General features: G+C 37.3%; 1 protein-coding gene across 1 annotated transcript in view; it reads right to left on the bottom strand.

Moving 5' to 3' along the window:
* COL25A1 (collagen type XXV alpha 1 chain) overlaps positions 1-13,773 on the bottom strand; it is a 512,490-nt gene that overhangs the window by 232,663 nt on the left and 266,054 nt on the right. The window contains exon 4 of the mRNA XM_024993507.2: positions 12,708-12,715. Within this exon, the coding sequence (XP_024849275.1) occupies positions 12,708-12,715 (8 nt within the window). The remainder of the gene's footprint in view (positions 1-12,707; positions 12,716-13,773) is intronic.

The raw sequence follows: 13,773 nt of genomic DNA, 5'->3' as shown, positions 1-13,773 counted from the left end.
TCTTAGGAAAAGATTCCTTTTCTAAAAAATTCTTTTCTACTTAACAGAAAAGTTAAGGGTCAATACTTTGGTCAATTGCTACAGATGAACTATTTCTAAATTTGTTAGAAAGAAATTAAAAGCCAGTAAATGCCAAATATTAGAATGTTAATACTTCATTATGGAGGTTTTAGTATTCCATTACATATACATTTAGATGTTAGATGAGGAGCTAGTTTCACATAAGCACACACATTCATTTACTGGGCTTTACATGATGCCCTTGTTAGATAAAGCCAAACATGTAACTAGCTTTGGTTATAATTTAAAAGTAAGAAGTTTGAAGATCTGCAATTTAGGATGCTATTTAGATACCATTCTTGATATGCTAAGGTATTTATTCACTAAAAGGCTAGCCAGCACAAAGTGAGACAAAGTGGGAACAAATATACAACAAAAAAAGATGTCATTTTCTAAGAGACTTATAATAATTACTTTAATAGTAAGCCACCTGCGGTAGCTACTGTCAACAAGCAAAGCAGGAAACATTTCACACCTGAAATGTTGCTGACTTCTAGCCCCAAACAAGAAACATTCTAATAAAACCGTGCCCTTTGACTGCTACCAATACTCTTCCCCAAAGAAATGTTTATATTGTCTGTGGAGTGTAATCTACTGACAATATAATAAGGATATTATAAATCACTCAAAGTACTAAAGTAGGTCCCATTTTTGTAATCACTGTACTTTATGGCAATAGATTGAGTTCCTACTACTATAGAGAGAAGATTCAGGTCAATTTCCAGTAATAATTTACATAAATGAAAACTTTCTATTTAATTTACTTTAAACAGAACACAAACTTAGAAAATGATCCAGGTGCTCTATATTAGAGCTTTTAGAAAGTATCAAAAGTTACTGAAATGAATAGGAATGAAAGAAATTGCCTCATATTTAATGCTACTTTTTGATGATAAAATAAAAACTTCTCACTATGATAAATAGGAGGAGTTTCCCAATCTAAATTCATTTGCCTTGTAATTTTGATTAAATATATGCATATAGGAAATTCATATTGTAGGAAATACATAATTTCTGTAGTGAGTTTCTTATGAATTACGATACTGGGTACAAGGTCAAGCAATTTTTCATTTTGTTCAAAATGTTCCAACGATCTGAAATCGCCATCCATTTGTTTATGCCCTTCAAAGTCTCTCCTCCTAAACTCTATGAACATTACCAAACTAAAGCTAAAATAAGGAATTTTTTTCTCCTCTAAACATGGGAGCTAATGCCTATGGGAAAATAGCATTCTTAACAAATAAAGCCCAGGGGATCCAGTCAGGCGGAGGAATAAATCCTCATCTTTCACACAACTTTCAAACTGGTAAAGAACACAAGAATTCAAAAATAGTTTCTTTTCAGGTCACACCATATAAGGTACAAAGTAAGTTTGTATGAAATGGTGATGCCGTATCAACTTTCCAGACATGAAGGTCCAATGATTAGAGGCTTAACTTTAATATGCAAAGTAGAGGGTTGGATGGAGATGGAGGGGGGGCATCTGGATAAATAATCCTGCGCAACTGGAAGTGGGAGTTTAGGTCATTTCCTATGTGAGGACATAGAGGGCATACTGGATAATGGTCAGACTACCTGAAGGGAAACCACAAGCTGATTAGTTCCACTCCAAGGGCCGGTTTTTAAAAACCAGTTCTTATTCTTTACCATTGATTAGAAGTCTAAATGAAAGGCTACATATGGTGAAAGATATATCCATCCAGCCATTACAACAGAAGCGCGATAAATTATCCAGGGTGCCTGCAGAGAACCCTCTAATCCACTCTTTCAATTTTCAGTCTCACCTATGAAAAAGTCTGAAACTGTATGCCAATTGGTTGTTAATAATGCGCTCTGGGAGGGAGCAAGTTGAAACTGTTCTCCAAACTGCAAATCAAGAGACAAAGCATGTGTGTCTACTACCGTGGAATGAAATGATGTATCAGAACAAAAGATGGTGTCTGCAGTACAGGATGAAAGTATGCTTTTATGTGTCCTCTAAAATCAATGACTCCGGGCAGCAAAGCTCTGAAGCACTTATATTTCTACCCCCAGAAGAGTATGCTAACATAGATGTAGCTAACGGAAGCCTCCAAAAGGAAGTTTGTGATATGAAATTTAAAATAATTGCTTTTAAATTTGTAGTTTCCAGATTGGGTTTCTGCTGAGCCTGCCAAACATTCTTCCTTTTCTGTGAGTTAGCTACACAAATATGGATCTCCTTTGTTTATTGATAGGAAGACGTGGTGACTCAGCCGCTTTGTAAAGACACGTTAGTTTTCCTATTTGTACTCTCCTTCCACAGAACACTGTAAAATGGGACCAGCCTGAAGCTGGGGGGAAGGCAGAGCACAGCGGGGCAGGGTCTAGGAAGAGCCCAGCCTGCTTTCCTGGGACCCCCTGACTCCTGCTCACCTCAGGCCCGGGCCACCTCAGGCCCGGCCAGCTCAGGTCGCTCCATTCCTGTCGTTTTTCTCAATCTGGATGTGGGCTCCAATCAGACTTCAGCGTCATCTCCTTCCCCAATCTGCTCTTCTTTCTTTAGTTTCTGTCCTGTGGTCTGCACTATTATTCTCCAGAACAAAGCCTGAGAATCACCCCTACTTCTCTCTCCTCCTCATCCCTTCACCTAGTCACACATCTTGCCATTTCTACTTCATCAATCCACGCTGAATCTATCCCTTTCTCTACATCTCTCCAGGCCCTTCTATTTTTCATCTGAATAATTGCAACTGCATCTTAACTATCTCTCCCCATTTGTCTTCCTCCCATCCTTTAGCAAGAGTGATCTTTCTAAAATGTCTGTCTGATCAAGCTACCCAACTTCTTAAATCCTTCAGATTCTATACTTTTAGGACAATTACTTAGCATGCCATGCAAGGTCCTTTACAGTCTCTGCTTTCTGTTTACTTCCTCATCTTCTCCTAGAACTTTACATTTCAACCTTATTCAATATGCAGTTTCCCCAAATGCCTTTCTTTCTTGTATCACAAAGGCTTTGAACATGCAACCTCCTTGAAAACACTGCTGCTGCTGCTGCTGCTAAATCACTTAAGTCGTGTCCGACTCTGCGCAACCCCATAGACGGCAGCCCACCAGGCTCCCCCGTCCCTGGGATTCTCCAGGCAAGAACACTGGAGTGGGTTGTCATTTCCTTCTCCAATGCATGAAAGTGAAAAGTGAAAGTGAAGTTGCTCAGTCATGTCTGACTCTTAGTGACCCCATGGACTGTAGCCCACCAAGTTCCTCCGTCCATGGGATTGTCCAGGCAAGAGTACTGGAGTGGGGTGCCATTGCCTTCTCCGGAAAACACCACGCTATTTATTAATAATATTTTTCATATTGACAACACTGTGACTTAGATTCAGAGGCATCCTGATCTCTTCCCCACCCAGATTTGGATGATTTACCCCTCTGTGATTTTCCCATTGTACCTTGACATATCCTGAGCATATTTTTCACATAATATTACTATGTTTTTGTTTTGTTTAGTTCCCACTAGACTCGAAAGTCTTTGAAGGCAGTGAGTATGTTTACTTGCTATTGTATCCCCATGATATAGAGCAGAGGGCATGGCAAATATTAGGCACACAAAATGAGTTTGATGAATGAATCAGTGAATGAATGGGCATTAAATTTTAAATAACTTTATGAACTAATTATTAATAACCCTTTAAAGTCCCTCTTGCCTCTATATCCCATGATTCCATGCTTTATTCATTTCTTATCTCACAGAAATAATTTCTATTAACACATTCTGCAAAAATACAAGCATGAGACATATATATGTATTTTTGAGACTGAAAACATTAATGCATAAGGAAACAAGAAAAAGTTTTATTTTATTCAACCCTAAGTAAATCTTAGGGTTAAATCTTAGGATCTTCCCTGTAGCTCAGATGGTAAAGAATCTCTCTGCAATGGAGGAGCTCCGGGTTTGACGCCTGGATCGGGAGGATCCTCTGGAGAAGGGAATGGCAATCCACTTCAGTATTCTTGTCTGGAGAAACCCATAGACAGAGGAGCCTGGCGGGCTACAGTCCATGGGATTGCAAAGAGTCCAACATGACTGAACAACTAACACTACAACACTAAGTACGTCTTAAGAAAGTATGAGGGCTGTGAAGATAAAATGTGTCTCAAAAAGAATCATTCATAATGACTTAGAAAAAGCCCCATAAGAACATTTATGTAACCTGGAGTACTTTAGATTCCAAGGCTTGATGTCCTTTTAATTCCACCAAAGCAAGAACCAAAGTTTATTTCATAACTAAAGGAGGGAATTCTTTCTATGTTATAGTTTAGGACTCAATTCACATCAAACAAGCCACTCAGTTAACTTGGGCCAAATGTAGGTCAGCATCACGGTATATGATCAGAGATTAGGCAGGAGCCTCTCTTTGTGTAAGAAGAAATCATAGCATTTTAAGCAGCCAATTAGGAAGAATGGAGACACTGAGGTCTTCTCTGCAATCATGTGCTGCCAAAGAGTACTTAATGCTTAGCCATTCATAACGAAACAATAATGTAGCCTTAAGTCGCTCATTTGACCTTGTTCAAAATATCATATATGAATGTATATGTGTGGAATCTAGAAAAATGGTATCTTATTGATGATCTTACTTGCAAAACAGTAATAGAGACACAGACACAGAGAACAAATGTAGGGACACCAAGAAGAGTGAGAGAATGGGATGAACTAGGAGATTGGGATTGCCATACATACACTCCTGATACTGTGTATAAAACAGATAACTAATGAAGACCTACTGTAGAGCTCAGGGAAACCTACTCAGTGCTCTGTGGTGACCTAAATGGGAAGGAAATCCAAAAAAGAGGGGATATATGTATACATATAGCTGACTTGCTTTGCTATACAGTATAAGCTAACACAACATTGTAAAGCAACTATACCGTACTTTAATAGAAATTAATTTTTTTTAATGTTCATTCAAAAACGTGTCCAAGCTGCTTCTCTCACAGCACTTTATTTTAGAGTGGCTTTCTTGACTATGGCTAGTTATTGCCTCATAAATCCATAGAAGTCATATAATTACTTCCCTAATTTGTTCTGTTCATCATTACCGGTCTGTATACACAGACAGCCTTAGGAATTTAGCCACACAACTAAGTGTTTGGACATACGATAGTCAAATAGGAAGAAGTGACATGCCACCCCATTTGTTTGTAGACTGGATATTTAAAAAAAGTATGCAGGTGCCCCATCAGCAACTAAAAGCAAAGACTTCAAAACTGAAGGGCTCATTTTTAAGAGTTCTGCTGGCCTGTGCCACCTGTTTCTTGTTTTTGTTTTTTATTTTTTAGCCTAAAAAGAAACACTCTTTTAGCTCTTCCTTATTTCATCCTCCAAGAATCTTTGGAATAGAAAAGATTCATCCCTAAACACTCACGTTTTTGTTTTAATTTGGGCTTCCCAGGAGGTGCTAGTGGTAAAGCCTTGCCTGTCAATGCAGGGGAAGAGCCTCAGGTTCAGTCCCTGGGTTGGGAAGATGCCCTGGAGGAGGCATGGCAACCCACTCCAGTATCCTTGCCTGGAGAATCCCACGGACAGAGGAGCCTGGCAGGTTATGGTCCATAGGGTTGCGAAGAGTCAGACATGACTGAAGTGACTTCACATAGCAGCGTGTTTCCTACCACAAGAATGGCAGTTGCTCGCTCTTAAAACCTTATAAAAGTGACTCTAAAAGTATATCATTTTTTCATAGACGCATTAGTAAAAATTAAACTTGGATGTGAGACAGTTGGGAATATGAAACAAGATAGATAACAGAACAGTTCCTAGTTGAGAAGGTCACCTTGGATCCACTGCAAGGCAATGAAGTTGGTCAGTGGGATGGGAAACAGTCAGGAGAAGAGAGGCTGGGCTTCCCTGGTGGCTCATCAGTAAAGAATCTGCCTGCCAGTGAAGAAGACACAGGTTCAATCCTTGGGTTGGGAAGATGCCCTGGCAAAGGAAATGGCAACCCATTCCAGTAATCTTGGCTCTGGGAAATCCCATGGACAGAGGAGCCTGATGGGCTATAGTCCATGGGGTCACAAAGAGTTGGACACAACTAAGCAACTACACAACAACAACTTAATGATGCTTTCAAATCGTGGTGTTGGAAAAGACTCTTTAGAGTCCCTTGGACTGCAAGGAGATCAAATTAGTCAATCCTAAAGGAAATCAACCCTGAATATTAATTGGAAGGACTGATGTTAAAGCTGAAGCTCCAATACTTTGGCCACCTAAGGTGATGAGTCAAATCACTGGAAAAGGTCCCAATGTTAGGAAAGACTGAAGGCAATAGAAGGGGATGGCAGAGGATGAGATGGCTGGATAGCATCATTGACTCAAGGGACATGAATTTGAGCAAACTTTGGGAGATAGTGGAGGACAGAGGAGTCTGGCGTGCTGCAAAGAGTGAGCCAGGACTTAGTAATTAAATAGCAACAGGGAGAAGAAAGAGAAAACCATAACAGTGTCAGTTGGTGCTTGAAGATTTTGTAAGTGCTTGGAGATAATAAGTCTTCATTATCAATGAACGTACAAAGTAACTTGGGGAAGCTGGGGATACTAATTTGGTGTTCATACCCTGTTTTTACAAACCACACCATAAACTGCTATTTTGCTCTTTTTTTCAAAAAAATATTTTCTCTTCCTGTTTCTGTTCAAAGTTTCTAGTGATAATAGTTTTGATAAAATGTTTCTTTCTAAAATTTTACAAAGACAGAGATGACATTATTCCCCAAGTGATATACCTATATACATCTTTCTGGACATTTCTGGTTCTTTCAATTTCTCCAGGAATTATTTCCAGACAAGGCAGCAGAGATTGGCTATTCACCAACTTCGTTTAGCTTTTCGTCTGAGCCCACAGCTATATTTCTCTCTCTCCCTTGCAGTTAGGTGTGAAAATGTGACTTGACACTTGCCAAAGAAATGTGGTCAGAAATGATATAAACCATAAAATCTTGTACTTCCAGTGCTGGCCAAAAAATTCCTCCCACCTGACCGTCCAATCTCTTTCTTTATTTCTCTTATCCAATGGCTTCATGCCTATGTGCAGGGTAACATCAGAACACAGATGTGAAAGATGGTAGAGTCTTTGTGAGTCTGGATTCCTGCAAGAAGGCGTGCTCTTTATCATGTGTAAGAAATCAATGTCTATCGTGGTAAGCCACTAACATCTCCGAGTTTGTCTGTTAAAACAGCTAAAGTTATTCTAAAACAGATGGTATCCAGAAATGGACCAAAAGAAAGAATAATCTTGCAAAAATATCTTGTCAATATTTTTGAATGTCTTTTCCTCCACCTTCTCCTCCTCCTCTTTCTTTTTTCACTTTAACGCCTTTATTTATTTCAGTTTGGGGATTTCTTTATCTATTATCTCTGCTACTTCCAGAATTTCAAAGTTCTGCTTAATCTGGCACTAAGTCTATGTAAACAATATCAGAGGAAGCAGTGAAACAAATTGCCACTGCACTCACATTCCCTCTTCAAACATGGCAGCTTGAACCACTCAAAACAGAAGACATGAAAAACACTGGGGAATTCTATTCTATGTAAGGATTACAGTTGTGTCTCTTTTTCTACCTTTTGTTCCAGGAGATAAGGTCTGAAAATGAACTACCCACCTGTGACAGCCTATGGTCATTCTATTATAACTCTGTTTTCAAACAGCCATTAAAAACAAATTAATTCTCCAGGTTTGCTTTGATTGCTTATCTGGTTTGTTACGGTGACTACATCTGAATTTATCAAGCCATCCCAGTATTTTGCAGGGATATTGTTTCCTACAAAATACGTGCTTTGCTTCCCTCCAACAACAGTGGCATCTTATTATTATAGAAAAAGTAATAGCAACCACAGTCAAAAGCACACTATCTGAGCCCAAATAGAAATAAAAATATTTTGATAATTAATCAAGAATATAGCAAAAAGCAATTAAAGGAATGTTTGCTGAAAAACTCCATTACAATTTTTATGAAGTTTTCTCAACTCAAGATCCAAAGCTCATGTCTTCACCAATTTACTTCTGTTAGAATAGAATTAGATGATTTCTAAGTGTGTTTTGAATCAAGAACAGTATGAAAGATCACATACGAGATGTATGATCTACAGGTAGCTAAGAAAAACTTAAAATAAACCTTAGATAATAGAAGATAGGATAAGATAAAGAAGATACTTGCAAAGAAGGTAGAAACACTTAAAGTTTACTTGCCTAAAAAACAACCTGTAGAAATATGGGGGTGAGGGGATGTGGGCTTTGAAGAGAAATAAACCTGGGTTCAAATTCTGATTCTGCTTCCTACTAGATGTGAGTCCTTGGGCTAGATTTACTTGACATGCCTCACCCTCTGTTTCCTCCTCTGGAAAATGGGTGGGTATAATATATCTCTAGTTTACTGGGCTGGTATGGGAATTAGTATGTAAAGTGACACATATTAGGTAGTTATTATAAACTGCAGTTATGGATGTATCTGGAAAAGATTTACTGTTGACCTAAAAGTCATATTGGTTTTTTTCCAATATGAAGTAAAGATATCAGAGTTTCTCATCTAAAAGTTCTACAGAGATTTCTTTTCCTAATTCATCTACCACATTGGCAGAAATAGCACTGTAAGCTTAACTTGGCTAAAGTTTGCTTCATTCATCTGTCAACAAGATTCCGGACTTCAAATCAATTGTTGACAATTGTTGAAGGTGGACAGAACAGAACAGGTGTTGTATTTCACACCTCGGAGGGTTCTACTCTACTAACAATAACATCATATCTTTGTCAGTCAGGCACAACTATAGCACTCGATAGACTGATACAAATGAAAAAGCCAGTTAAAACAGATCTCCTGACTCTGTTCTGGCCACCGTTCTAGGACTTGTTTGATTCTGTTGCATGTGAAGCAGAATGGCATCTCCTTTGGGGACAAAAGGACAGAGAGAAGGCATCTCCCACTGACTCTAAAAAGTCAAAACCAGTGCACAATTTGCCACACTTAAAAATGCTGAAGTTATTTTGTACTTTTTGATCATACTCTTTGCTTCTTATTGAAACATAAATGTGTTTTTGAGATATCCAAAATAGAAGGTATAATTTCATGCCATCTGGAATCAGATAACACAGTGGTCAGACAAATCATTCTACCAAATACATTTGTAAAATCCAAGCTAGGTACTCCAAGCACTTGCATGGATTTCTTTAGAGGAGTGTTTTAACACATATTACTTTTATAAGAAAGAATATAGAAAAAAGCACCTGATAGTCACATAAAATAAATTACATACATTATCATAAAATTGTTCCACTGCAGCTGTTTATAGCAAAGATTCCTGTGGTAGCAATATCTTTTTGTCAAAATGGATAAGGCTGAGTAAAAAGCTGAACAACTTCCTAAAGAGTATATCGATATGAGGGATCTATTTCAAGTTTTATTTTAAGTTTTAAATTATAAATGATCTTATTATGCAAGATATAGAAACTGACAGAAGTTAACACTCCAGCCACAAATAATTCTACTGTGATATTGCCAAGTTTTCCAAATATATCAAATAAATATGTTAAAGTTTCTAAATTAAATTCTATTATTAAGTGTTTTTCCCTCCTCAGTCTTACTTGAGAGTATTACTGCAGGAGGGTGATAAAAAAAAGGTGACTCTCAGTGACAAAAGAGATCTATCTGCTATTGTCCCTTGGGGAAAACCAATCTTCCATTTATTTGTTTGTTTTGATGAGGGCCCCAATGCTGTCTTTTGCACCAGTGATCACATATAACAAAGTGAACGACAAGAAAATATGCATCAGGACACAAAGTTACACTTCAGTCTTTCTGTACATGTGAAATTACAGGACCACAGAAGTTCACAGTTAGATGGAAGTTGGAAGGATTTATTGGATACTTGATACAGATTCTATGCCACGCATTGTTCATCAGAAACAAGGTTATTTATTTTTCAGACTACCTTTGTGTGTTACATTTAGTTTACAGAATGGAGGCATGGCAATTATTAAAATCGCTGCAAAAACCTTGATATTTTATCCATTTTGCATTTGTTGAGATAAATATTTTGTGTTAAACAGAATTAGGGAAATAACATTTCTAAAAATAAAATTACAGAAACTTTAAAATTTCACTTTATCAAAAAGAAATGGAAGGAAAAATATACATAAAATTAAAACGCTAAAAATAGGAGGAGTATGGTCACTGCAAGTTCCAATTGTCAATAATTGGATACTGCATCTAAAAAAATATAAAATTGATCATTCTGTTTAATCATAATAATGTCACTGTTCATCCATTTTTATTCAGATGCAAGAAATATAACAGAAATATTTTACAAAGCCACCTAAAGCAAAATTTGATGAAAAGCAAATACTTCTTAAAAATCATATATGGGGCTTTGGAGACTTGAGGATTTCACCCATAAGGGCTCCAGGAGTATGGGGTCCCAAGTACTTACTACAAGACTGTACCTGCTTCTACAGTAAGACTCCATCCTATTAGGAAAGGTAGCATAATGAATAAACATGTTTTTCTTTTTTTCATGAGCAATGGTTTTTTTAATCTTGAGCTAGTTTTTAGTCAACATAAGAACTCACAATTATACCTTATTTCTTTGATTTGATGCAATTTGCTAAACACATTATAGACATTATAACTTCTTTAAAATGCAGCTGAGAAGCCATAGTATTAATGCATGTTATGTTAACTAGCCATTTTACAATTTTATCATGCTTTTATTACATGTAATTATTTATATCAAGAAATATGACTTGGTATTGAATCATTATGTTGTATCCCTGAAACTAATAATATTGTAAATTAACTATATTTCAATAAAAAAAGAATTACAATTTGGCCCATAGCCTGCCAAAGCCGTGTAGCAACGACCCATGTTATAATATATTCATGATTTTGAGGAAGAAAGATAATGTGGTAAGCAGAAAGTATTTAGAATCGGACATATCTAACTGAATTCAAACTTTGCAAATCCTCTTTAGCTGTACATGCATGCCTGCTAAGTCGCTTCAGTCGTGTCCTGCTCTTTGCGACCCCATGGACTGTAGCCCACCAGGCTCCTCTGTACATGGGATTCTCCAGGCAAGAATACTGGAGTGGATTGCTATGCCCTCCTCCAGGGTACCTTCCCCACCCAGGGATCCAACCCACATCTCTTATGGCCTGTGTGTTGGCAGGCAGGTTCCTTACCACCAGCACCCCCTGGGAGGCCCAACTGATAATTAACCTCCATGAGCCTCAGTTTCCTTGTTGAAAAATGGTAATGTTTAGGGATATTAATGATAATGGGAATGGTAACATCAGAGACGAAATAAACGTTATGTGAAGTGCCTAGAATATTGCCTGTACAATTTTAAAAAGTTAAATCAATTGAAATCTTTTAGAGTAGAGAGCCTGCACTAATAGAAAGCCCCCCAAAAAGCAGGAGCCACATGGCTGCCTAAATTTGTGAAGGATCAAAGAGGAAATTCTAGCATCCTGAACGTCATCATAAGGCAGAGATGAAATAGAACTACCTCTGGCCTACCTAATATGTACATCCACAAAAAGAAGCCTTGAACACTCTATTCTGGATGTAATCGCCAAGGTTTCCTTTGAGTGGTAGTGGTTTGTTTCTAGTTCAAAAGACAGAGGTTTACATATGAAGCCAAAGACCTGGGGCATGCCATCTGCCTAGCATTAAGCAAGAGCTGAAAGTCAGTTACAGAAAAAAAAGTCATTTCTAAGATGATTTATGTTCCATCCTTGAACATGGCAGGAAGACTGCAAAAGATATTTAGAAGCCAATGCTTCCTCTGAATCAAGTAAACGAGTATATTCTAAGCCCCTCTCCCTGGACCAAGCTGGCCTGTTAGGGAAGTTGCCAACGCGGAGTCTGTGAACCCTGGAGCACACTGGCTACTTGGGATGAGAAAACAAGGCCAGTGATCACTGCTACTGTAAACGTACAGCTCACAGTACGGCACTGGGGTCAGACGACTGATATCCAGGATATTACTCAAAAACACATCTAGCTCAAAGCTGACAAGATAATCTGTTCCTGTGAGTGCAAAGCAGACTGGAATGCTGCAGCTATGACCCTACTCAAGGAAAGAAAAAAGAAAGTGCAACTCTCCCAGGGCCCCAACTCAAGCTCTTTATGCAGGCAAAACTCCAGGGGACTTCAAAGGGAGTGTTGCCTATGGAGTGAGCTTGAACCAAGCCCTCTGGGGGTATCACTTCCGTGATCATGTTGCTATCTACATTTCGTGTACTGGCAAATGTAAATATTTCAGATACAGGCTTAAACGAATGAAAGACGTGTGAAAGAGCTTGGGGGTTTGCTCACAAAGAAACCTCAGGATTCCAGGAAAAACATTTAATATCAGGAGTTATTAATAATTCATAAGTTATTCCAAAATTACCAAGAGAATAATTGGTTTGTGATTATATTAAAAATAAAGTTTTTTTAATTGACACATACTGCACTCTAACACATCATATGATCACACAATAGTGTACTTAAAAAAATAATTTCCCAAAGTTAAGTACTAAAGGTCAGCAACATTTTTCTAATTGAAATGCAGACTAGACTTTGATATTTTAACAAAGTTTTAACATACGTGGTCCTGATTAACGCAGAAGAGCCAAAAGTCAGCAAATATACTTACAGGAGGACCTATGATCGGAGGAGAGTGGAGAGAATAAGAAAAAGAGGAGAAGTAAATTAGTGAATATGCCAAATAGTAAGATGAAATAAAACATGAGAGCATCATCATAATCATCAACATAATCCAAGAGACACAGAAGCCACTTAAGAATTCAGTGATTCTCAGTCATTTTTTGATCATGGACCTATAAGACCACATCAGAAAAATACATTTACTTCTATATGCACACAGAATTTTATGTAAAATTTCAAGGAATATTCAGATTCCCTGAGGCCTGTTTATGAATTACTGAGAGGTTCATGTATTTTAAGCAAAGACTGTCTAATTTATATATCCAAAATTTAGATAATATGAATCAGGAGGGTCTTTAGCCTTCATGATTGTAAACAATTGATGGACAATTTTCTTGAGTTTGGTAAAATGGCTAAATCAGAAATGTACCATTATTTTTTTTAAGAATCTTTACCATTCAGTAGTATTTTCAATCTGTAAAAGACTAAGTCCTGATGTTTATATGTTTCTTTAAAACTGTGTATTCTCATCAAAATACAGGCAAAGTCTAAGAAAATTTCAATATTTCACACACCATATGCTCAATTAAAGCACCAGTTCTCAGTAGTCAGAAAGTTGGGAACTGATTTTTATATTTTCTGTAAAATTGCCTAAGTATAACTTTTCACTTTTTTCCCCTTAATCATCTTTCTTTCTTTTAACACAAAGATCAATTCAGTGATTATTTGGGTCCACCAATGTTTTATCATTTTTTTCCTTGAAAACAAATTTATAAAGCATCCTCTATTATAAACCTTCACAATTCATGAAGGGGATATCTATATAACTTTCCAATTATTTAAAGTGAATGAGGTTTAAAGATAACTTTTGAGAATTTCTTTAAAGGAATTAAGCAGATACTTTTTCATAAAACCGTTTTACTTTGACATAATTTTTCCAAGAGGGAGAGGATGAGACAAAAACCCAATCTGCTGTCTTATCTTTTTTGTTGTGTTAGTATTTCCACCGTTTTAACCCTTAGTAGATTGTTTTTAATGCTAATAAATACTTGTAG

The sequence above is a fragment of the Bos taurus genome, chromosome 6 (genome assembly GCF_002263795.3).
Source record: "Bos taurus isolate L1 Dominette 01449 registration number 42190680 breed Hereford chromosome 6, ARS-UCD2.0, whole genome shotgun sequence".
NCBI lineage: Eukaryota > Metazoa > Chordata > Mammalia > Artiodactyla > Bovidae > Bos > Bos taurus.
This window is presented reverse-complemented; position numbering and strand designations above follow the sequence as displayed.